Source organism: Xenopus laevis, chromosome 6L, assembly GCF_017654675.1.
Source record: "Xenopus laevis strain J_2021 chromosome 6L, Xenopus_laevis_v10.1, whole genome shotgun sequence".
NCBI classification, from domain to species: domain Eukaryota; kingdom Metazoa; phylum Chordata; class Amphibia; order Anura; family Pipidae; genus Xenopus; species Xenopus laevis.
The window spans coordinates 143119320-143143258 of NC_054381.1; the positions used below are offsets into that span (position 1 = coordinate 143119320).

Here is a 23939-nt window from a genome sequence, read left to right on the forward strand (position 1 = left end):
TGAAAATGATGTCCATCCGTAGCACATAGTGGAACAGATTCTTGGAATGTTTTTAGAATATCCATAAGACTAGGACGTTAAAGGGGTCACTTATAGGGTTCAGGGCAGGGTGCAATGAGCAGGTCTGCAATAGCCGCACGTCTCCAAATTTCAAAATGAAGCACTGTTTGCATTCAATAACCTAATTTCTTGGGTTATTGTTAAATATCAAATAAAAGAAAACTCGATTCAGATTCTAAATCAATCTAATTCTGATCCATCACCTAGAAAAGTGCATTTGATCAATATTGAAACTATTATTATTGACGCTCCGGAAAAAAGCTACTGCCCATAGGCATATGTAACATTTAACATTGCAAACCATTAGTTCGGAGATAACTAATCCCCCGAAAGCTCCAACAATGGAATATATAGATTTTGTTTGAATAGATTAAGATGGGCCAGTTTGATTGATGTTTGATAAAGTAGGTAAATTCCTGCAAAGATTGTGTTGCCAGGAATACTGAATACAACTGAATACTGATAACAACCGATCTTTGATAAATGTGCCCCACAGTTTCCTTTTGCAGAACAATGTTGGACATTGTTTAGAAGAAGGATAAAAGATGACTGGTGGCATTAAAAACCATGACATCTTTTTAAAAGAAAATAAAAAACCCAATACAAAAGTCAAATAATTGTCACTAGTTCTGTTATCAGCTGGTTACTGATAAATTATACCCAGATGGTGTATCATGTGTATGTGTGCTAGCCAGCAATATCTGAACACCAGTTAGGGATACACTTGGAAAGCTTGAGTATGAACATTGCTTTTATAATATACTGTATACTTTTTATATTAGAGGTTCTGTGGGGATAGCCTTAAGAAGAAGGCCCTTTTGGATAAAGTCTCAAGGTCCTTTTGGATAATATTTGAGGGCCTTATACTGTGATCCCCAACTAGTGGCTTGCAAGCAACATGTTGCTCACCGGTTACCAACCCCTTGGATTTTGCTCTCAGTGGCCTCAAAGCAGGTGCTTATTTTTGAATTCCTGGCTTGGAGGCAGATTTAAAGAGCTTAAAGGGATACTGTCATGGGAAAAAAACATTTTTTCAAAATGAATCAGTTAATAGTGCTGCTCCAGCAGAATTATGCACTGAAATCCATTTCTCAAAAGAGCAAACAGATTTTTTTATATTCAATTTTGAAATCTGACATGGGGCTAGACATTTTGTCAATTTCCCAGCTGCCCCTGGTCATGTGACTTGTGCCTGCACTTTAGGAGAGAAATGCTTTCTGGCAGGCTGCTGTTTTTCCTTTTCAATGTAACTGAATGTCTCTCAGTGGGACATGGGTTTTTACTATTGAGTGTTGTTCTTAGATCTACCAGGCAGCTGTTATCTTGTGTTAGGGAGCTGTTATCTGGTTACCTTCCCATTGTTCTTTTGTTTGGCTGCTGGGGGGGGAGGGGGGTGATATCACTCCAACTTGCAGTACAGCAGTAAAGAGCTATTGAAGTTTATCAGAGCACAAGTCACATGACTTGGGGCAGCTGGGAAATTGACAATATGTCTAGCCCCATGTCAGATTTCAAAATTGAATATAAAAAAATCTGTTTGCTCATTTGAGAAATGGATTTCAGTGCAGAATTCTGCTGGTGCAGCACTATTAACTGATTCATTTTGAAAAAAATGTTTTTTTCCCATGACAGTATCCCTTTTAAAATCCATGTGTACAGCCAAGTTGATACTCTTGTAGGCTGCCAGTTCAAATAGGGGCTACCAAATAGCCAAGTGCATAATACAAGCATGAAAAAAGTTCCAGGAGGTGCCAAACAAGGCTTATTTGGCACCTCCTGGAACTTTTTTCATGCTTATGTTGCTCCCCAACTCAATTTACAATTGAATGTGGCTAATGGGTAAAAAAAGGCTGGGGACCCCTGGTCTACAACTATAGCATGGTGATGTTTAAAGCCATACTTTAATATATTTGCAACCTAGTAAGAAGATAAGGGTGCATATTAAAATGTCACACCATAAGGGATAGGGAACATCTGTAGTTAAACTAAATAAACAATATGCTGTACAATTGAGATGAAAGAGGAAAAGGCAATGTGAGACTAACCATATTCATTCTCATATAAAAAGGGAATTGATTGAGCTTCAAATACTACACACAAGTTTGGGTTATTCTTTTTATGAGCAGTTCCAAAATGACTTTTCTGTAGAACCCACTGGAGAGATTTTCAGTGTAACATAAAGGTGAAATGACTTTTTATGTTGCTGGAAATACTTGGCACAGCAGCAACTGCTAATTCATGATCACCTTATTTATATAAACATGGATAAGCAGCTTTTGCCTTTCCCATAAACATGATTTGTCCCCTATGTCAAGTCAGGTTCTCCGGCAACTCTCCATCATATCAATGAACTTAGATGAAAACCTCAGTAATCAAATGTACAGTACCCCTCTAATTTCTCCTTCGGGGTCGCTAGAAGCTGCCCTGTCTCAATGGTCGTCAAACGACTGCTGTTTTTTGTTGCTATATGAATGTTCGTCATGTTTTTTTAGGGCCCCTGGAAGATGCTATTGATGATGAAGAAGAAGATTGTCTCTCTGAGGAAAACGATCTTGTCTCCAAAGAAGATTTTCCATTGGAGGAAAGTTTTGCATCAGAGTTTGAGCCGGAGAATATGAGCTGTGAGGATGTGGAGTTTTTCTGTAATAAAGGTACAGTAAGCAAACAATGTGAGAAAGAGGCGTTTGGTTAAGGGCGGGCTATGAGTATGAGATCTTACAGCTGAACACATTAACTACATTGACTTGAAAAAGGTCTCCTAATTTCTCTGGTGGGAACTAGATGCTGTATTCTCCTTTGAGAGTTAGGACCATTAAAAAGACCTAAGTGGTGGATTTAGAGTGCCCCAAATCATCCTCCGGCTTACATTGACATACTGGCATCTTACTCCCTACATATTGCACAAAATACAGTAATACAGATCAAACAAAACCATAGGGCACACGTATGTCTTCAAGTGCAGTGACCAAAGCGTTACTTCAGGCACCATGTTTTTTCCCCTCAATTCAGTGCTTTTTTCAGTTTTTCTGGCAACTTTTCTTTTGTTTGCTGTAGGGATGCACCAAATCCAGGATTCAGTTCGGGATTCGGCCAGGATTCGGCCTTTTTCAGCAGGATTCAGATACGGCCGAATCCTTCTGCCCAGCTGAACCGAATCCTAATTTGCATATGCAAATTATGGGCAGGGAGGGAAATCGCATGACTTTTTGTCACAAAACAAGGAAGTAAAAAATGTTTTCTCGCCCCTAATTAGCATATGCAAATTAGGGTTCGGAATCCGTTCAGTATTCGGCTGAATCTTTTGCGAAGGATTCGGGGTTTGGCCGAATTCAAAGTTTGCTGGCGAAATTTCAAGTGTTCAGTGTGTGAGTGAAGTGTGCATGGGGATGGCGTCTGATTTTGACCCAGACATCCTGTTTTTCAAAATTGCCTACCCAATTTTCTAATTTAGGACATCCCTAGGTTCACACAGCAATCGACCAATCACCCTACCCACAACATCAAACCACGCCTCCATGACATCACCTCCCGCCCCCCATCCATCTTTCTGCACAGGAAAGGGTGGCAACCCTACGTGTGTTCCCTGTCCTTTTGGTTAACTGGTCAGGATGCTTCGGTAGCTTCAAATTTCCCCTTGTCAATGGCTCAGCAGTGCTCAAGTCAGAACGAATAGCATTTTCAGTCTGTTGTGATGTTCTGCACTCAACAGAATTTATAAGTAGAATATATATATATATATATGTAACTACAGAAACGTTTGGTTCTTTGATCAGTTTCCTCTTCTGTTAGGAATACATTTTTAGAATATATAAAACACTCTCAGCACACTTTTAAGGTGTCCCCCACCCCCCAAATGTGTTTTTGCATAAAGAAATAAAATTAGAAACTTTCCAAATATTTTGTGAATTTAATATTATTGTAAATGTACTTGCTATTGAGAGCAGTATTTGTTTATCCCTTTCTGTTCCATTGAACATTTTAGCAGATGTCTGTGTAGATGACGTGTCACCTACACATAAAAAGGGTCCTTTCAAATGAAACATGGAACACAAATCATTTTTTTTCGTTAAAACATCCATACCTGTTATAAAGGTGTTTAAATATCTGAGCTGTCAATCAAATATTATTTTCCTGAGGCATAGAGGTGGGGCAGTCAATTACTTTCACTTTTTTTTTTTTGGGGTGATACACAATTTGTCTTAATAACAATGTCCACAAAATGGTGCCCGCCTTCATGCTGTGATTGTGTAATTCCAAGACTAAAAGAAACACAATTTAAATAATAAATATAGTGTAAGTAAAGATTATTTTGCTCAACTAACTTATTTTTTTAGGGTGACAGGTCCCCTTCAATCAGCTGACTTCTGCAAGACTGTTTCAGGAGTCAGGAGCAGCAGTGCAGAGAATATAAACAGACAGACATTTATTGCTGGATCAACTTGCAGTTAGGCAGGATTTATACAGACAGAAAAGGTTGGACTTGATGGATGTGTGTGTCTTTTTATTCAACCCAACTTACTATACTTTCGACTACTTTTACAAATAACTTCAGGTCTTTGGATATGTGTTTTCCTTATATGTATAATAAAAACTGAAATATCACCAAACAAGGAGCCTGAGAGTAGGGGCTGGTCCTGTTCTTAGGGGGCATTACAATAATGAAAGAGAACGACAAAGAAGAAAAAGCCAATATGACTTTGTATTTTACCTTGCTGCGGGAAGTGTTTGTGCAAATCGCCTATAAGCTTATTGACCTGACTCTTTGACTCCGTGTTTTGTCTGGATTTTGCCAGAATGAAGACACTGATAGATCACTGATAGAGCTGATTGAACTTCCCCCCCGTATTTGTTTGGCATCAGACCCCTTCCGCAGGCTAGGCATTATCTCTCACAGCCTGGCTTCCTTTGTTCCCAATTATATGCTCTCGCATTCACATACTATATTTTTAGGTAAATGATATACATTTAAGCATTACCTGTATATTTTCGGGTAGTTTTTGCGGGTAACCCGACCCACTGCAGGACTCTAATGTAAAGTGTTAATACAGTATTCAACAACAAAACATTGACTCTGCCCAAGGTTATTTATTGTGCCCTGTTTTATGCTAAAATATACTTGAAATAAGGCAAATTATTTGTCTTAGACCTTTAAGAAGGGTTTTGGTGGTTTTTTAGCAAGTGAGGGAATACAGGGTTAAGGAAGATAGCTCATAGTACAAGTTGATCCAGGGACTAGTCCGATTGCCATCTTGAGGGCGAAGTGTCTAACACTGGCGACGATTCGTTAGCGTTTTTAGGCACTTCGTAACTTCGTAGGCGTAACTTTGCTAGCAAAAGAGACAGACGCTAGCGCACATTCGCACTCTATCGCCAGGCGAATTTTCCATTCAACTTTATCATTTCCCGCCATACGCGGGTAAGAATGCGGGTCCAGGTTGTGGGTACGGGTCGGGTATGGGTTCCAAAAAATGGACCCACGCAGGACTCTAGCATACACCAGCCCTCTCTGATATAAAACAACTTAACACAGTTACAATTATTTCAGTTCAGTTCCCGCTGCCAAATATTGTATCCTAACCTACAAAAATTTGCATGAACTTCATATTGAATGCAAGTAGGCCAGGCAGAGTCTTATTCTGTCTGGGGAATATAAATATAATTCATCGTCTGCATTCTCTCCCCCCCCTGTGATCCAGCAGAACCCAGACTGATGCCACAAATATATGTGATTAAAAAAGACTTTTGTTCTCTCTAGTGGTGATTCTTACACTTCCCTTGCTAAATTATTAATGTTTTGACATTTTCTGTCAAGTGCCTATTTTTCTCCTAAGGCCAGGCTAGGTAATAAGGAAAAGCAAAAAGGATCTTGTTTCTGCCGCTCCCCTTACAGTCTAGAGGGAAAATGTGATATTGTAAAAGAGAAGTAAACACAAAACGAAAATAATCCTACAAGAGATTTGAAAGAATGTATACAACGTTGAGGCAAATAGTATGCACAATAAATTAAACATCAGTTGAACCAAAATGTCTGAGAGTGTAATGGTTACAATTTATACAAATACGAGTATTTATTTAGTATAGATGATGAGGACAAGAACATTTCATTTTTAAATGAATCCGGAACAAATGAGTCCGCTGGATCAAACCCCGAACCTAATTGGCCTGTTAAAATATGAGTACCACTGACAATTAGGAATCGCTAATGGAAATTTGTTGCATTAACATTACATTACGGGCAGAGACACACATGGAGATTTGCAATAATGATAAATTTGTATTTAAGCATTTGTTTCAAAGCTGGAAAGAATCAGAAGGCAAATATTTCAAGAACAATACAACATAAATAATGAAGACCAATTGAACAGTTGCTTAGAACCACCCCATTAAGGTGGGTACATTGGGGTAAGATCCACTTCTCACTAAACGAGAGGATCTTTAAATGAATGACCAGCTTTACTCTGGAAAGCTCAAGTCCAGCGTTCTCAAATTCTCAAAGACTTTGGGAATTTTGCACAACTCTCAAAAACTATTTTCTCACTTGAACAAATTCTTGTAACAAACACGACATACCTGAGAATGTAAAAAAAAATCTCTCCAAACCGAATCTCTCCAAACTGCCTTCCCGCCGGTTAGAATCGAAATCACCAGCGGGATGGCACTCGGAACACTTTGTTTTCCGAAGTTGCCCAAAGCGTTCCATCTAGCCAGCGATTTAGATTCTAGCCGGCGGGAAGGCAGTTCAGAGAGATTAGTCGCCCAAAGAAGAGGCGATTTGTCATCGAGCGACTAATCTCCCTGACTCTCCACGTGTGTCTCTGCCCTTAAGAATAGAAATCAAAATATGAAAATTCCTCTCAATGAATTTGGCAAGTGAGAAATGTGATGGAGGAGTCCTTGACTTTTTTTTTTTACATTCTCAGGTATGTCGAATTTGTTCAGTTTTTGAGAGTTGTGCGAAATTCCCAAAGTCTTTGAGAATTTAAGAAATCTGAACTTGAGCTTTCCAGAGTAGGGATGGGTGAATTTGACCCATTTCGTTTCGCCAAAAATTTGCCGCTGGCGAAATGTTGCCGACACCCATTAAAGTCTATGGGCGTCAAAAAATTCTTTTTTGAATTTTTTGATGCGCGTCCTTTTTTTTTTTTTTGACGCACAACGCCATACAGGTCTATGGGCGTCATTTTTGCGGCGAAACAAGGTGAAAAAATTCGCCCATCCCTATTGCAGAGTATAGCTGGCCATTCATGTAAACATCCTCTTGTTTAGTGAGGTTACCAAACGAGTGGATCTCACGATCAAACGAGTTGATCTCATCAATGTACCCACCTTAATGGGGTTGGTTCTAAGCAACTGTTCAATTGGTTAATTTTGGGCAGGGCGGGATTTCATGTGACTTTTCATCGCAAAACAAGGAAGTAAACAAATTTCTTTCCACTTTCTCCACTTTTTCCTTTCCCACGCTTAATTTGCATATGCGGTATTCGGTATTCGGCTGAATCTTCCACGAAGGATTCTGGGATTCGGCCGAATCCAAAATAGTTGATTCGGTGCATCCCTAGTTAAAAATGAACCCCCATTTCTAGAGAGTTTGATCATTTTTATTTGGGCTCTGGAAAGGCCATTCTTGTGTATTAGGTAGGGCAAATGCATATATAGGACCTGTTATCCAGAATGCTCAGTAAATGGGGTTTTCCAGATAATTGAGCTTTCTGTAGTTTGGATCTATGAGTCTACTAAAAATGATGTAAATATTAATTAAACCCAATAGGCTGGTAGTGCTTCCAATAAGGATTGTTTATATCTTAGTTTGGATCAAGTATAAGGTACTGATTTGTTATTGCAAAGAAATAAGGAAATCATTTTAAATTTTTTTGATTATTTGGATAAAATAGAGTCTATGGGAGATGGCCTTTCCATAATACGGTTTTCCCACACCTGTACAAAAGATGACTGATACCATTTAAGGAATTAGCAAAGATTTCAGATTTTGAATATTCAAAGTTCAAATCAACGCGAAAACTGTTAATATTTTCCCATGTTGGTACATTTCTTCGACAAGGGACGAGAGAGGAGTTTCGTCATAGTTTTTTTTTTTTATTAACGCAAGCACTTCTCCACGTCTTATTAAAGTATTCAGCAGAAAATCTCTGTAATTTAATGTAAGAATTAAAATGCTTTGGAGACGTACATAGGGTTTTAATGTCTCTGAACAGCAGCAGAACCATTTCTGCTTAAGATGTTATTGCTGGGAACAGGTTCACATTGATGGTGCCAAGTGATAAGATATAAGCCTATAAGCTTGCCGGGCTGTTTTTTTTTTTTTTTTCTATTTTATGACCTTATCTTTAATAAATGTCTCTGTGAAAGTAAATGTAAGAAGTACCTGAAAATCACATTTGACATCCTCACATGGGTATTAAGCTGGGTTATAAAAGTAGCAAGTCTTCCGCTCAGGAAATGCCTTCATACATTTGTATTATGATTAAATGAGTCGTCTGTCTTGTTAACTTTTCCATAAGCATAAAAGGTTATTGGCGATTGCTTGACTAAGGGTAATAATGGCACCTGTGGTTTTCTGGAGCCTGAGAGTTAAAACCTGTGGACAAAACATCTAATACTGGTTTGAATCACAATCATTATGGGGTTTACTCTGCTTATGGTGCAAGAAATCACCTATCGCTTGAACGTTCATAAATTCTACATTTTTATAGAGCAATTACTTATGTACAGCACAAGTGCCATGATTCCACTTTTTGTATTACGCATCACATTTTCTTCTTCATCTGCATCATAGCCTTGTACAGAAACACCCCTGCCTCCTTGTGTGCCAGCTCTCTAACTGCATGGTTGACAGCTGCCATCTTTGTTGGAGCATGGACACTGAATACAGTCTGGTTTTGGCTTCCACTGGGACCAGATGTGACCCATCCCAAGAACCACGCAGAACAACTCTGCAGTGAGACAATTTCCTGACTGCAATAAAAGAGATGTATATCTGGACCCAAAAGGATCCTGGTGCATTTTGTTCCACCCAATGCCCCAACTATGCTTTGAACTATCCAACAATGACCCTTATCTGGCCAGCTATGTTCTCCTGATGCAGATCCCTGCTGTGGTAGCTTCTGAGGATCCTTGGTGTAACTTATATGCTTTTTAATGGAGGAGTAAGCAAAGGGTTCAGGTGAATATGTTTAATATCGAGTGACAGGGCTGTTACTGTGGTTGACCTGGTGAGGAAGGTTAGATATTGCTTGATTCCAGAAAATTCTGAGTTGACAGCAATTGAGGTACCATAGGTTGATATACATTAAATTTGCAGCATAGTCTGCTGTGAAGATATTTCTCTGTATTGAATGTACCACAGCATTGCTGTCTTGGTGCCCCAATCTGATGGAAAGTTGGAAGTCTGGAAGTCCAGTCTATGACCCCATTGACTTCCCATTTGGGGCAGAAATCGGAGAGAAAGTTGAAGCTCAAGATGTCCGGTCTATGACCCCATTGACTTTCCTTCTGGGGCCAAAATCTGAGGGAAAGTTGAAACTCAAGGTGTCCAGTCCGTGACCCCATTGACTTCCCATTTGGGGCAGAAATCTGAGTGAAAGATGAAACTCAAGGTGTCCAGTCTGTGACTCCATTGACTTTCCATTTGGGGCTGAAATCCGAAGGAAAGTTGAAACGCAAGATATACAGTCTATGACCCCCCGTTCACTTCCTATTTGGGGCTGAAATCTGAGGTAAAATTTAGGATGTCCAGCCTATGACCCAATTGACTTTCCAATTGCGGCCCCAATCTGAATGAAAGTTGGAATTCAGGATGCCCAGCCTATGACCCCATTGTCTTCCCGTTTACAGCATCTGTTAAAAACATGTCTATAAAAACATAAATCATAATCCAGTTTAAAAAAAAGACCTCAATATACTGTACTATTCTGCATCCGTGCAAGAACACAGCTGCAACCACTTTCTATATAAATATATAAACATATATGTAATCTATATGCTTGTATAATAATCCAGGTATAATATAGAAGAGCAGATAAGAAATGCCACTGCTGCTGCGCTCATTCTGGTGCTTTATGGGAATCTGGGAGAGATGCTATCGACACACTTGAAAAAGCACCTGCAGAGAGTTCTGAATAAGTATCACAAATCTGCAGGGGAAAAAAATGCCTTTTTAATGTTTCCTACTGTTATGCCTTCATTGTTCAAAAATAGGAACTAACAGCTGTAAAATAATAGCGATCTTTTTTTTGTATATTCGCTAATGGTTTAATAAGAAAGGGTTGGTGGCTGCAGGATTGGGGGAAGAGGCTTAATCCTGTAAAATAATTTGCTTCATGTGGGCAACTAAATGTGACATAATAAATACAAATATATATGGAATTCTGAATTTTCATTCTATTTACTGCAAAGAAAAAACTGATTTTGTGTGTCAAATATATGTATCATTCTCTAAAACCATACACTGAAGGTAGTTGGATTATGATGTCATATTGTGGTTTTGAAGCCATTTTATGCTTTAATGTTCACTGTATTTCACTAGATAAATATTCCTGATGAAGGCTCTGAGGATGAGCCAAAACGTTGAATAAATCACGTTTGTTTAAACTTTAAAACAAAGAGTGCTGGATTCTGTTCCATATATATGTGGAATTAACACCTGCTCTGGAATTTTGTTAAATGTTTCGTTGCAGAGGAACTTTGAGAGGAAGTCATTGAGGTCTGTAATCGGTCAAAAAAGAATTAAAAAATAGTCACTAACATTCAAAATGGTCTTTGTGAACTAAACATATTACATTCCCCCATTAATCTCCTAGGTGAAAGCATATTTGTTGTCCTAGATATTCTTCTAACTGATATGACGGTGTTTACCTATATCTGTAACCTTGTTGGGAACTAAGAAGGGCCCAGGCCAAAGGTTGAGCCTGCAGTGGGGCTTGAAGTCTGATAACTAGTGTAACAGTAGCTGCTTCTGCCTGTTGGTTAGTATGACCCTTTAATATAAACTGTTTTCTTCTAGGGGATGAAGAAGGTAGCCATGGCACAAATGAGTCAGACGGGGAAGTGCAAAACGAAAAAAAGAGTCAGACCCGAACAGAATCAGAAGACTGGGATGGACCAGGTGAGCAATTATGAAGAATTAAGAGTATTCTAATACATAAATGTATAGGTCCAAATCCACGCATACTCTTAGCTACAGAATAACATAAACAAATATCTTGCACTTTTCAGCCCACTATGTACTAAGCAAAGCACCGGCAAGAGATGATGCTCCTATATAAATAATTATAAACCTGATTGACTTGATGACGTTTTTCTCTACAACTTAATTCGATTTTGTATTGTAGGGTTATGTTTCTGTTTTTAAGGTTGTTAAGCCTTCCATGAATGGTCATGTTGGGAGACACTTGGATGGTAAACACATTGTTTCATCGTCAGGCTAGTATCTCTCAGGAGACCATTGACCTCGGCCATCAGCCTAAAGCTCGCCATCAATTTAGCCATATGGTTAAAAACTACCCAGTTGACTACAACTCTCATTGGATGACAGGATTGAAGATATGTTCTAGTGATGCCTCCTATCAGTATGGGTGGTAGGTCAACAGCTGATCTGCAAGTAGAAGGGCCATGCTGCCCACCTTCTCCTTTTGGCTGCTGTTCATTTTGTAAAGGGGAAGAAAAATATAAACACATATTTAAATTAATTTCTCAAAGAATAATCTTAGGGAATGGCACATTTGTAACCAGTGTCAAATAGACATATAAGGTCACCTTTTTTTATGGCGGGGCTCAGAATAGATAGAATTATCAACCCCAAATTATTTAGTAAAAGTGTCAATCAGCCAACACCAGAGTGCACCTAAATACAAAGCAGCTTATGTGCAAACCTCATTACAGTGTTATTTATCGGAAATGTCTTGATTATGATCTATATAACTGCTCTGGGTTTCACAATAACAGTTATTTGAATGATAATTAACGTTGGCACTTTAGCACAGTGGGCGATACAAAGCTGTGCTCACCATATTTGCTCTCTTAATTTTATTAGATAATGCTGGAAATGAAATGTTTTTAACTTTGGCAGCTCCATATTTTCTTTCTGTCCTTCTTTTTGGCTACCTTTGCTCTATATTTCTTCCTGTAGCTTTTCAGTTCTTTAACTTCTATTTCTGACCAACAACCAATTTTAGGGGCATCAGGTTGGTCAATGCTGATTTCAAGTTGTAGTGTAACCATCTTGCCCTATAGTACTTGATATATTCCTAGGAATAAACCTTTCCCAGAGACTATCATCTACCTCATTGTAGTGCTTACCTGCAGAGTCAGAGTTTGCAGTTGCTATAAGTGGCAGATACAGGGACACCCTTTAAATAAGATTGTTGACCCCAGGGCCATCTTGAATGGTCAACATTCATCTGACCTGAGGTTTTGACAATGAGAGTTGTGATCCCTACCCTTATTGCATATTGGCTAGACTACTACTGCTTGACCAGCTACCTAGCCAAGTGCATGCACTGATAGGGGTCATCAACCAACCAGATTTTCTTTTGTGAGCAATCAGCTTTTATGTGAGTTGAGGCCATCCAACAAAAAACTGACCAAGCTCACCAACCTGGTTAAATGTTAATTTTGTGAGCTATCAGGTAATATTTGTGTCATTGCCTTTATTCTACCTCTGTTGCAGCCTTTCTCCCCCTTCATTACTATCATGCAGCTCAGTCTAACCTCTGCACCAGAAGAAGGACCCCTGTGGTTCGAAACATGTAGTGCCATGAATCTCTGAATAAATCCACAAAGGAATTGGACTTATCTACTTTCCAGTGGATTTTCATTATTTCATAACCTCTACTTGATCATCACTTGTCTTTCTCAGTCAGTGGATTAATGGTTGTTGACTTCTCTTTTTGGTTTGAGGATAAACTACACAAGCATGGGATCTATTATCTAGAAAGTTTAATTTTTACAGATAAAGGTCTTTCTATTAACGAATAAAAAATGCGTTAAGAAATCAGCCTTTTTATGGTTTCCCTACTTTCACTTTTTATTACTCTTTGACCCAAGTCATGAATATACATTTTCTAAAGCAGAATTGAAAACAATAGCTCTGCAGTAGAATAGATCCTTGAGTGAAGTCTATGGTCTGCTGGGGTGAACCATATGACAGCTCATATTCAGTGGTAAAAATGCACAAAAACCATGTTCAGTGTTAACAATAATCCATGAAAGATCAACACTGCTCAGAAATAGGGAATATAGTTTTTTTTACCACATTATATTCCGCCTTGGAAGAGGATTTCATGTTTTAATCGTACTCTATCTGTGTTTGTATAAAAGGTTAGCCTGCAGTTTATTAGCCTGTATCCGAACATCTCTCACTTAGTTGTTATCAGGTCTCACAATTCTGTTGACACTTACAGGAAATGAGAAATGAAATACAAATGCCAGCACATTTACCTTGCTTCCTAGGGCACTGCACAGCTTCCTTAATGGAATCATTTGTATTTTTTTCCTGAGCTGGCAGAGCCACATGCTTAGAGACAGTCCCATAGCCGTAAGATCTGTGTCCATGCTGCCTAGTCCTATCATGCCCTTGGTATCCTGGCTAGCAGTCAGACAAGACAACACTTCTGGCCAGAATTCATACCATACAGATAATGAGCTTTACAAGATAGAATTTTACCTTGGAACTGAAATAGCTGCTCTCTATTCCTTACTTTCACACCAACAGGCCTAATTAATTTTCAAAAGTTGCTGAACACTGTATTATTAGATGTGGGCAAACCATTTTTGAAGAATCAAGGGATCATGAGAACGATGATGATTTTCTACATAAAGAGAACAAACCAAGGTTTATTTCTAGGTCTGTTTAGAGGCATCACTATGATGTCTATTTGGTACATACAGCTTACAGGCCTGGAATGTAAAATGGGATTAGAAACAGTACAAACAGCCCCTGGCTACCTACTGCTAGTAGGGTAAATATCAGAGGTCAGTGGGTCTTGGTTTGGTTCTGGTAGAGCATTGGCTTTTCTACCTCCCATGCATGTCACCATCAGCCCTTGGTTGGCACCATTTCCATGTCTTGTGTTTCAGAGAAGCTGGAAGGTTGTGTTTTTGGTGTCGCTTAAAGCTGGTCAGATCTAACCAAGTAAAAATGTGTGTTGCTGAGCCCTGGTCAGGTGTGGGCATTCCTGATATTTGCACAGGTCTCTGCTTTCAGATGATTCAGGCTATAGTTCATCTGGAGGGAATCCACTATCACATTATTCCTTCTAGAGGCCTCCAGTTCTCTGCCTGGAGCTTCCATAAGTCTACTTAGAGTACCTCCATATACCCATTATACCACCTGAAGGGGCTCTGCTCTTCCATACCTGGAATAACGACAGATGAGGAGTTCACAGGACAAAACCACAATTCTGGAAACCCTATCTTTTTTTTGTATTATATCCTAGCACAAACTAAAGCATTGGGCATTGTGTCTTGCTCATGACTCCCATTAATTACCGGCATCCTGCTATTTTTATTTTCTGATTAGCGAGAGTGGCTGATAGAACATCTCCACAAATGCCATTTAATGTAAATTAACAAAAAAAAAAAAAAGTGGAACATAGTTAACGGAAGATCCAGTCTGACAGTAAGAGGAATATTGTAAAAGAGCAGAGGAAATCATAGAAGGACTGCGTGTTACCCTGACAGTGAATCAGTATTATCTCTGCCATCAGATAATGCAGTTATCATTAATTTTCACATTTGCATTTCAATCTTTTGAAGGAAATGACTCTTGCTGGATGAAGATAAGAGCTCTGTACCACTATAATGAACCATCATTTCATCACTGCGCTTTGTATCCATATGAAAATGAAGCTGGGGAGGGTGGTCATAGAAAAAAAAATTATAACAAAGTGTCAGAAATTACTACAGACTTCCGAGCCCTTTATAAAACAAGAGGCAGTCTAAATAAATCTTCTGTTGTGAAGTGGATATCAGATTAATAGAATAAAGCTTCGGGTCTCAGTCGGGGGAGCAGAAAACAGAGGAAGAGGGAAGTTCTTTGAACCGGAGTCACTGGATTACCATGACCACTTTTTATGGATCAGGAGAACAGCAGGTTAACGGAATAAACCCTTTTCATACCAGGAGCTCAGATGGAAATTAATTTTCAGACCTTAAAGGAATTTGCTATTTCAATTTTTTTCATTGCCAGAGGAATCGGCCGTTTGTCACAATGCAAAGGGGAGATGTACTATGTAATGTAAACCCCTCTAGCAGCAGAATTGGCCTATTGTGGTCATGGAGAAAAAGTTGCATTAAAAAAGAATTATCAATTAAAAAAACTATTTTTATTTGGGGTGACTTTCAAGCGTTGATGAAATGCTAATGTTAGTGACCTTAAATTGAATTCATGTTCCTGTGATAACTCACCCTGGTGGTCTAGTGGTGCTGCGGGGATGCTAGCCATGCCGCTCCTCTTCCAATGTGCCTGTTAGTTAGGGCGTGTGCGGTGCGCATTCTCTCTATTTATTGGCGCATGTGCGCTGGCGTGATGTTTAAAAGTATTTAAAGTGGCAGAATGTATTTTTCACGGCCCCGTTATAGGTTTCCTCATTGTGAGTTCCTGGTGCCTTCTGAGTATTTCCTAGCCTGATTCTGATACCTGTTTTGATCCCTGCCTGGTTTTTGACGATTCTGACTTCTGTATCCTTACCCCTGCCTGGTAACCGACTACGCTTATTCCATATTCTTTCTGATTGATCTCCTGGTTTGACCCTTGCCTGCCTGACTCCGTTTGTACTGTGCCTGCCCCGACCTGGCCTGACCATGACAGTTCCTCTAAGGAAGAAGGGGCATGCTTGCTAGTAACACACAGGCAATTAAAACAATCCTGCTGTAAAGTTAGAATTGACATTCTACTAGGGATGCACCGAATCCAGTATTTGGTTTGAGATCTGGCCAAGATTCGGCCTTTTTCAGGAGGATTCAGATTCGGCCGTATCCTTGTGCCTGGCTGAACCAAATCCGAATCCTAATTTGCATGTGTTAATTAGAGGCAGGAAGGGAAATCACGTGACTTTTCATCACAATGCAAGGAAGTAAAATATTGTTTTCCCACGTTTTTCTTACAAATACATTCCTGAGTCAATGGCAGAGGTCCCTTAAACCATTTGAAGATGTTAATAGTCTGCATGATGTTTACGTTTTTTTTCAGAGTTTCGCTTGAAAACTCAAATAAATCAAGTGATTTATTTCAGTTTTTGGGTTGTTAAACCCGAACTTGCTGATTCGGGTTTTTCCATTTGAGTTTTTTCTTAAATCAGAAACCATTCGAGTTGTGAGTTCATTCGAGGTTTTAAAACCCCTAAATGTTGTCAGTTAATTTATTTTCTTTTTTGCTGTAATCATCCACAGTGCTAATTTATTTTTTTTTCGCTTTGCTTTTGGACAATATCAGGCTGGATTGATGTGGCTCACTACCAATAGGGTTATAAGCCGATTTTTACAATTTGAATGCATATATTTTTCTTGACATCCCTTCAACTAAACGTGTGGTGACTCAGTCGCACAGCCAAGAAGGCTGAAAAGGTGAAGAGGTTGAATGGATTTTGGTGACTTATTGAATGACTATACCCAAGATGCCTGGACATTACGAGTAATGATTTCCACTTTCTCTGACCTACAGAAGGTCACAGCAATCCACAGGTCACGTCAGCATGGAATGCAGCGTTACTGTACAGTACAACACAAGGATATTATTGGCGGAGGGTCGTTGAATAGAACATTATGGGGAATGGGCAATACCTTCTACTTACAGTGCATAGACTACATAGAGTGCATAGAGTACAGTGCATAGAGCTAAGATCATTTTCTTTTCTACTATTTCTTGACTGTTCTACAAAAATATGAAAATATCCACCAAAGTGTGAAATAACCATACAGAGCTCTCAAAAGGGAATAGTGTTACTTTAATCTAAAGGATAGTGGATGTGGATATCCATAGATGTACCTTGGTATGCATGATGTTGTCCTTGGTCACACTGAGTGCTGAGTATTTGTATTTTATACCAGGTATAAGTTGTACAGGTTTCTCTTACAGGTCATCTGCTCCCGGTAGGTAGCAACACAGGGACATACTAGTCCAAGGCAACTGGAAGCTATTGCTGCAGAAATAATTTAATCTCTTTCTGTTACAACGGGGGATACTGATTGTACAAAATATCTTTCTGTCATTTGCTTAAGTTCTATCATACAAGGTATAACTGCTCCACTGTTACCCTGCAGAAAGACCTTTGTGCTTATGTGTCTTAGGGGAAATGACGTATGTGTTCATATTGATAACTTATTCAAAATAACCGACTCCGTCACAAAGCTGCATGTAGACAGACAGATTGCTGAGAGAAGGACAATAAAGTTTAACTTGGTTATTTCTATGAGATGAAGCTTATATTACATTTTTAATTACAGAAATGGTGAAAATTTCTATAGTGAATAAAATACCCCCTCTTGTAAAAAATAAGGATATTATAAGTTATCGAGGAGTTCCATGACCATATAAAAGTACAAGGCCGAATGCCGAGTGTTTTTATACAGGTCATGGAACTCCGAGGTAACTTCTATCCTCATATTTTGCAACTGGGGGTACTTTATTTATTATCATACACAAATTTCAGTGAGTCATGTGACAGAAATGACATCAGAACTCACCGTTTATAACTGATGACATCAGAACTCACAGTTTATAAGGATATAATTTACAAGATTTTCATGGCTTTTGTGTATTATTTATATATATATATATATATATATATATATATATATATATATATATATATATATATATATATATATATATACACTATACGACAAAAAATCCATTAGGTGCCCCGGATGCAAGTCACTGAACATAGCAACGCAAACCAAATAAAGGATCTTTCTGTAATTTGGATCATAATACCTTAAGTCTACTAGAAAATCATGTAAGCATTAAATAAACTAAACAGGCTTCCAATAAGGATTAATTACATCTTAATTTGTATTAAGTACAAGCTACTGTTTTATTATTACAGAGAAAAAGGAAATCATTTTTTATAATTTGGATTATTATATATATACATGGGTGTGTCATGTACCACATATAGGTAATTTGTTTCTTGCAATTAAAATAATCTATTAGTTGTTCATCGCATAACGCCCAAGGATTTATCTCTATAGAGAATAAAGAAAATATTCTAGCTTTTGTTAATTGCAATTAAAATGTAATTGGGATGTGAATAGAAAGCAAAGAGTGGAATAAAGCATTTAAATATCCATTGCATCCTCTAAGTGAGGTCCCTTTTGCCCCCAGGCATACATCCACACTGGCCTGCAATGCCCGGAACTACACACCATATGGCTGACCAGATTGAAGCATTCATTTCAATGCTGATTACGGCCCCTCTCTCGGCACGCTCCTATACAGAGCCTCGCTTTCCCAAAGCAGAAAAATTAAGAATAATTAAATTTTTTTTTCCATAAAAGTAAATTAGTAGAACGGTAATCCCACGCTCTGCTCTGATTGGCGGAAACATAAAAACTGCGGAAACGATTCCGGTTTCTCTGCTTGTTTTTTGTTGTTTGGAGACAATACTGGAGCCGGTGAACTTAATGACATACATTTAACACGTTTTAGGTGTTTTTATGTTAAACATCAATTAGTATATAAGCAGCGAATATAAAATACGCTCATCTGTTAATGAGGATAACTGCGTGTCTCTGTTGTTTAAAATTATTTATAAACTCATTAGACGAGCCTAAGCCCAACCATGGCTAATAATTATTTGCAGGAAAAACACACACAAATACATTTTTTAATTAGGTGTTAAATTACAAATATTGATTGAATGGTTGAGGAGCTTAAACCGTTTTGCACATAATTATTTTTGCTCCGAATGACATGCATTTTCAAAAGACGTGTATTATAAATGATAGCGTGGGACTCTGCTTCTCCAGCGTTGTATTGAAGGTGGGGGCCGAGGTGTGGTTCAACAGCAGCTAGAGGGAGCAGGTTGGCCATCTGGGGTTGGATGTACTAACAATATTTTTTTCCCTGTGAAAGTGTTCTCTTTACGATATCCTAAAACTAACCCAGTTTAAAGTGGACCTGTCACCCAGACACAAAAATCTGTATAATAAAAGTCCTTTTCATATTAAACATGAAATCCAATTTCTATTTTTTATTAAAGCATTCATAGCTGCTGTAAGCTCATTTAAAAATCTCAGATGTCAATCAAATATTTTCTGCCCCTCCTCTATGCCATGGGCATAGAGGCGGGGCAGACAATTACTTTCACTTTCCATTCAGCACTTTCTAGATGTCACTGCTCTCCACACATTCCCCTGTTCTTTTTACGATTTAATTGTGTAGCCAGGGCATGGGAATGGACATTGGGTCCCCCATTCTGGTGCACAAACAAGATTCTGAGATGATACAAGGCTTTCCTTAAAAACAGTGTCCACAAAATGGCTGCTGCCTGCTTGCTATCATTTTGAATTCCCAGACTGAAGGAAACAAGATCAAATAATTTATATAGTGTAATTAAAGTTCATTTTGCTTGACTAATGTGATAAAATAGGATTTTGAATAATTTTTTTGGGTGACGGGTCCCCTTTAAGGGTAATAATTAAAGGGGACCTGTCACCCAGACATAAAAAGCTGTATAATAAAAGTCATTTTCAAATTAAACACAACACCCAAATTCTTTTATTTTAATTAAAACATCTGTACCTGTTAAACTTGTTTAAAAGTATCAACTGTCAATCATATTGCCTGCCCCTCCCCTATGCTTTAGGCCTAGAGGCGGGGCAGGCAATTACTTTCACTTTCTACTCTGCACTTTCTAGATATTCCACCTCCCTCCTCACTAACTAATGGTCAAGCCAGGGCATGGGCATCAGGTTCCCCAATCTAACCCATAAACAAAAATAACAGTGTCCACAAAATGGAGCCTGCCTGCTTGCCGTGATTGTTTATTTCCAAAACAATTTAAATTATTTGTATAGTGTAAGTGAAGTTTATATTGCTTGACTAACATCATAAAATAGGATTTGGAATCATTTCTTAAGGTTACAGGTCGCCTTTAAGAAGTAGAATTAAAGCAAGCACTGGAAATATACCCACCTTGTACTGCTTTGCAAATTTCCACCTCTTAACTCCATGGTACATGGAAAATAGGTAGAATTTATCCCATGATCCAGATCTGCCCTGCCCACTCGTAGACACTCAGTTTGCTTGACACTTTACCCACTTGTCCATTTTCGTTCCTTGCATTGGGTCTTATTGGACAGACAGGAGGTAGGCAATGTCCTCCATCTCTTTTCTCTATTCTCTATCTTCTGAGTTTCTTACATTCATGGAACATTTTGATCTCTGTTTCTTGAACCATGGTATAGAAAGATCTGGTCATTTGGCAAGGCCACCAAATAAGCAATTTGCCAACCAATGCTCTTGGCCAAATCTGGATCACCCAATCGTTTGGCCTCTGAGTCAATGATGAGCTCATTCTACAGGTTATCCAAACCCATCAGGAGAGGACCACATCAGAGCACCACTACAGTCCTCATCTATGGGGATTTTCAAACTTACTTACATTTGCAGACAGATATACAGTATATCAGGCCCTATAAACTGAGTCTGGCGACATCAAGACTGAAGCTTTTATCACCCCATGTAGACCATCTTTGTGCTACCCAACTTTTCCTTGATTCTTGACTTTAAACCCAAACAATAATACCAGCAGTTAGGCAAAACTACATGTCCATGTAATTACAGCCTCTGTATGGCAGCAAATTTCTCATCTCTTATATGAACGCATTAGTAAAGCTACACCCTACGGGAGCATTCCTGGTGCCTCAGATGTTTTAAGTCAGATGGCAGCTACTACTTAAATAAAGGCACATATGTTAAAGTTGCACCTGGTCTAGTATCCCGTAGAAAATAATGTAAGTATCTACCGGTCACCAACTTAGAAGCCAACATCTGATTGCTTGCAGTAGGTTACTAGACTTTTTGTGAACCTTGCAATTTCTTTTTTACATTATCTCTACTGAACCAAATGACCTAAAAGCCATGCTGACTGAGGGCCGGAATCAACATTGACATCATTCGCACATACAGGCAATACTGTTGTTCTAGCTGTACCAGAGCCATATGGCTTGCAGTGTACTTGTTCTGTACGGCCACCTCTCTTCCTTTGTGATGCTCTATTTTCTGCTTTATTTTCCACCCTCTCTGCTGTCAGTGAGATCACAGGTGTAGCTTCTCCCTTGTAACCTTTCCATCAGCCATGCTCTTAGCATTTCTTTCCTTGCAGAGCTGCTCTGTGCTGACCTTTCCATCTGTGAACCTTACCAGCATGATATATGTTATTTTCAGAGGGAAACAGATTTGAGAGCGTTATAATAGTCACGTTAGATAAATAACATCATTCATGGGTTCCTTTAACCTTCGGCTATCCAGCTGTTCCAGAACTACATCTCCCAACTGCCCCTCTAACTTCATTGGCAAATGATAGTGTAAAACGTGCCTCCCCTTCTGCATGTACAGTGTTTATAGGAGAACTCGCATCATTTTGCTTCAGATAAGAGCTAATGGTGTGAAAAAACTCAGTCCTAAGGTCTTTATTTCATGTTACAGCCTTTAGATCCCGTTTCCTTGGTGAGAGAATGAATGTTGCTTATTTGCTTAAAGGAGATAAGACCCTAAAATGTATGTTATTATATTAAAGTTTTCTGCTCACTCCTAGGATTCTGTAGCTTTAGATTGCATCTCCTTGCACGTACCATTATACAAGTATGGGACCTGCTATCCAAAATGCCCGGCACCTGGGGCTTGACGGATAAGGGATCTTTCCATAATTTGGATCTCCATACATCTACTAAAAAAATCACTCAAACATAAGGATTAATTAAATCTTAGTTAGAATCAAGTACAAGGTTTTAATATCATAGAGAAAAAGAAAGTAATTTCTAAAAATTTGTATTATTTCATTAAAATGGAATTTATGGCAGACGGCTTTCCCGTATTTCAGAGTTTCAGGTTTCTGGAAAATGGAACCCATCCATACCTGTACTGTATCTTTCTACACCTACTCTTAAACCAGAGTAGGACCTAATCTCTATTTCATTCTCTTGAAATCATTCATCAAATATTTGTTACACATTTGTGCCTAAATCTTTTAATTTTTGGTTTTGATGAATGCAACAGTGATTACACCTCTGAACTGCAGACTCCATAAAGCAAAAGATCATATGGACTATTCATATCATACCTGATCCCTTTTTTGCACCGAGATTCTCAGTTGCTACGATAATCTCCCTTTGGTGCCAGATATGCCCTTTCATGGCCTTTCACTCTCCACATTCCCACCTAAATCCTTCTTCATTTTTTACTCACTTAACTCCTCTATACTGTATATCTCTGCCACTATGTGTAGATCTCACATCCCCTTTGCTTGTGACCTGCCCACATGCCTCCAAACATGCGAGTGCAGTCTCCTTCCACCCATAAAAAAGTTCTCTAAACTGACCCCATGCCTAATAAAACACCAGCCCTGCCGAAAGCTTTAACTAACCAAGGTATTCAATAATGAGATGAAGATTTCATATTCCAGTCCAGAACTTTCAACAGTTGAAACTGATTTGGGTTGTCAATGTTTTAGGCTGGACTTTCTAATACCAAGGGGCTGATTTACTAACATTCGGATTTATATTGTCTTCACAAATCGTAATTTTTCTCTTAAAATTTGTGGGTTTTTTTTCTGTAAAAACCACGAAAAACTCTAATACAAACCTTTGCTAACTAAAAGTAGTCAAGGTCCTATATAAGTCAATGGGAGCTGCACTGATTCTGTTGGACTTTTTTTTCCTTAGCAATTCAGACTTTTAGGAGATTTTCAGCTTTTTTTTCAATAGTAATTGTCATTTTCATATCTATTAGCGCATTGTTAAGCCTTTTGTTTTGTTTTATGCTTTTAAATTTGTATCTTTTAATAAATTACATGCCATTTGTGGTTTTAGAGAAAATTTGTTTATGTGTGGTTTCAAAAACCTCTAACACCACTAAAATAACTAAAATCACACTGTTGATAAATGGGCCTCTTACACTCCAGTATTGAGCACTTTACTGGACTGACAACTCATAGATAAAGCCAAACTGTCCATAACAATCTGGGGGGACAGGGGTGCAGGATATTGCTCCCTAGCACAATTCCAATTACCAGTGGGATGGTGGTTAAAGGACCAGTAACAGCAAAAAAATAAAAAAAAATTCATTGGTATGCTACCATAAAAAAGACACCGACACATGAAAAGCGCTAAGTCTTTATTAAGAAATAACTTACCAAAACTCTGCTTGTGCTCCTCTTTAGAAAAGGCGATTGGCGATCCTTCATTCGGCTCTCCATTTCTCCTCCCTGCCTTCCTCATAGGAGGTAGCCAGGGAGGAGAAATCGAGCGCCATACGATGGATCGTCGTTGTTTCTGAAGTGGAGCGCAAGCAGAGTTTCGGTAAGTAATTTCTTAATAAGGACTTAGCGATTTTGTAGTTAAATATGTGTTGGTGTCTTTTTTTCGTAGCATACTAAGTTTTTTTTAGAAAATTTTTGCTGTTACTGGTCCTTTAACAATAAAAACATTAAAGATGATAGAGCAAATCTCTGTATGATTTTTATTAGCATTTCTTTTATGGCAAGATGTATATGGTTCAGTGTGCATCACATAGATAGCATGAATTATACAGGTATGGGATCTGTTATCCAGAATGCTCGGGACCTGGGGATTTCCGGATAACGGATCTTTCTGTAATTTGGGACTTCATGCCTTAAGTCTACTAGAAATTCATTTAAACA

General features: G+C 38.6%; 1 protein-coding gene across 2 annotated transcripts in view; it reads left to right on the top strand.

Annotated features, from left to right (window-relative positions):
* Positions 1–23939, top strand: part of zfpm2.L (zinc finger protein, FOG family member 2 L homeolog) — a 265106-nt gene that overhangs the window by 58983 nt on the left and 182184 nt on the right. For both annotated transcript variants that reach the window (XM_018268205.2, XM_018268206.2), the window contains exons 2-3: positions 2553–2711; positions 11081–11182. In XM_018268205.2, the coding sequence (XP_018123694.1) occupies positions 2553–2711; positions 11081–11182 (261 nt within the window). The remainder of the gene's footprint in view (positions 1–2552; positions 2712–11080; positions 11183–23939) is intronic.